Below are 2,500 nucleotides of genomic sequence, written 5' to 3'. Positions count from 1 at the left end.
GCCGTCAATTATCGTTCGACGAACCTTCGTCTGGGCAAAAGAAACGAGCAAAAGCAATGGACGCACGCTTTTCCCTCGGCGTAATATCGCGGTATAAGATTCGCGATGTATAATACATACAGTGTGTAGAATATCTAATACTTATCTGGTAAACGCGTGCGACTAGACGATAAAAACCTCTTTTTTTTTTTTCTCCTTCTTTTTATTCTTTTTTCACAGACGGCGAAAATGAATTTACATCGCGTGTACTCGCCGTTATATTATACCAATTAACGACGAACATTTATTTATATTTATATGCTGATAGGGAATTAGCGAAAGGAGACGAAGGAAAAAAAAAGAAAAGAAAAGAAAAGAAAGAAAGAAAGAAAGAAAGAAAGATATATTTTCGATTCATCTTCAAGCGCATTTGATCAAGATCGCGATGCGTCTATTTCGCTCAAGAGAAAGTTTCGCGCTGTCGACCGAAAGCGATAGTGAAACGTCAGAATGCGACGCGGCCAGATGGAAAAGGAATCGCTCGATGAGAACGCCTTATTTTCATTCTCGTCTACTAAAGCAAGTGAATCCGATTCTGATCGTTCCTCTTTTAATCATAAAAACATTACAACAATGCCGACCAACAACAGCCCAGAGAATGGGATATATATCTTCTAACATTACAAATGGGATTGTTCTTTACATTTCTAACAAACACGAAAGAAAGAAAAAAAGAAAGAAAGAAAGAAAGAAAGAAAGGAAGAGAAAAATGTTGATTAGAATGAAAGGCAAAGAAAAAAAGAAAGGAGGGGGGGGGGGTTAGGGTAAAAAAAACTCAAACTATAAAGAAAGGAGTGAATTTGAGCGTCCTTCCGTGACGAAGTCTCCTCGAAGGAGTCACGATATTTTCAAACCACGTATCACATAGTTAGAGGGACGAAGGGAAGATTGTAAGTAAGGGCTGCTGTTGCTGGTGGTGGTATCATGTTTCCGTTATTCCATTTTACGGAAGGTGCCAGTCTAATCGCCAAAAATAGATCGAATTCGCGGGAATCGTAAGTAAGAACCGATAGGGCACGAAACCTTTTGGTCTCTCCTCGAGCTTCGGGGTAGCCTCTAGACTATCGATCGGAATATATTCACGTTCTAACGCCTACTCTAATTCCCTTCGTTCTTTTCTTTCTTTCTTTTTTCTTTTTTTCTTTTTTTTTTTTAACTTTAATACATCGTGTTCAAACTGGAATATCAATCTCCATTGAATTGATATTATCAATAAATATTAAATAGACTAAATAATTACTTGGGCTATTAATAAATATGATTGTTAATTAAAATTTGATGTACGATTAATTTAATTGTACGTTTACGAATATGAAGAAGGCCCGGTGCTTTCCTCCCCTCTCCCCCGTTCCCTCCCCTTAATTCCTCCTTCCTCTCCTTCCCTCTCCTTTTGTAAGCTTATGTAAATAAATGGAAAGAATACAAACGTAGTACACGACGTAAAAGTAGGTTTCTTCCCCTCGCGTAAACGGCAAGAAGAAACAGCGTGTAATTGAAAGAATACATCGTCGATGTTTCCTTTCGCTAATTGCTTCGTTAATTTAATAGCGAAGACCGGGAAGAAGACGGATGGTAAGTATTCATTCTCAAAAATGCCGCGCGATATTTGCTAATCGTCGAGAGAGAGAAAGAGAGAGAGAGAGAGAGAGAGAGGACGGCACGATATTATAATCGTTGTATACAGGAAATTAACTTGGCCTTGTCTTATCTTGCATTCTGATGACTACATCGGTATACGACTAGACTGAGAAAGAGAAAGAAAGAGAGTGAGAGATAGAAACTCAAGTTTGTCCAACGCTAGCGTTAATTAAGTATGTCCGAGCGTGGAGTGCACGAAGGAAAGGTTTCAAGGACTCGCCTTTACGAATATGGAACGTTCGACGGGTGTAGAATGGTCGTTCTTATGAAACGCATCGGTGATCGCTTAAAGTGCGAACCAGTAGTACTATGTAGTTAGTATTTATATGTCTACTAATAGTAGTTTGGTTTAGTTTCTCTCTCTCTCTCTCTCTCTCTCTCTCTCTCTTTCTCTTTCTCTTTCTGTGCGCCAAATGTAAGAAAAATATTCAATTAAATTTTAATAAATTTCGCTCGAACGTTCTTGCCATGTTCAAAAACGACACGGATCTCAAACATGTTAGATTAGATTGAGAAAATTCGTCGCGATATTTCATAAGAAAAGAAAAAAAAAAATATATATATATAGTCGTAAAAAAATACAAACAGGAATAACAAGAAAAAAAGAAATAATGATGAAAAAGTAAGAAAGCTTAGGTACTTACAAGGCGGCGCTTGGGTTTGATGAGCGGTCGATTCTGGCCGTTCATCTTGTAGTAAAGTCCACAAGCATTGCAGAGGTAATGTCCGGTACCATCTCGTCTCCACAGAGGCGTCGAAGTCGCACCGCAATTAACGCACTCACGACCCTCTACGTATGCGCGCACGCGTTCATTTTCATCCC

General features: G+C 38.8%; 1 protein-coding gene and 1 long non-coding RNA gene across 5 annotated transcripts in view; one reads left to right on the top strand and one right to left on the bottom strand.

The window, feature by feature from the left end:
• The window catches only part of LOC124953697, a 241,591-nt gene that overhangs the window by 146,428 nt on the left and 92,663 nt on the right, over positions 1-2,500 (top strand). The gene's annotated exons all lie outside the window — the stretch shown is intronic.
• LOC124953692 (GATA-binding factor C-like) overlaps positions 1-2,500 on the bottom strand; it is a 52,237-nt gene that overhangs the window by 36,122 nt on the left and 13,615 nt on the right. For both annotated transcript variants that reach the window (XM_047505458.1, XM_047505457.1), the window contains exon 3: positions 2,322-2,467. In XM_047505458.1, the coding sequence (XP_047361414.1) occupies positions 2,322-2,467 (146 nt within the window). The remainder of the gene's footprint in view (positions 1-2,321; positions 2,468-2,500) is intronic.

This window comes from Vespa velutina, chromosome 13 (assembly GCF_912470025.1).
Source record: "Vespa velutina chromosome 13, iVesVel2.1, whole genome shotgun sequence".
NCBI classification, from domain to species: Eukaryota; Metazoa; Arthropoda; class Insecta; order Hymenoptera; family Vespidae; genus Vespa; species Vespa velutina.
This window is presented reverse-complemented; position numbering and strand designations above follow the sequence as displayed.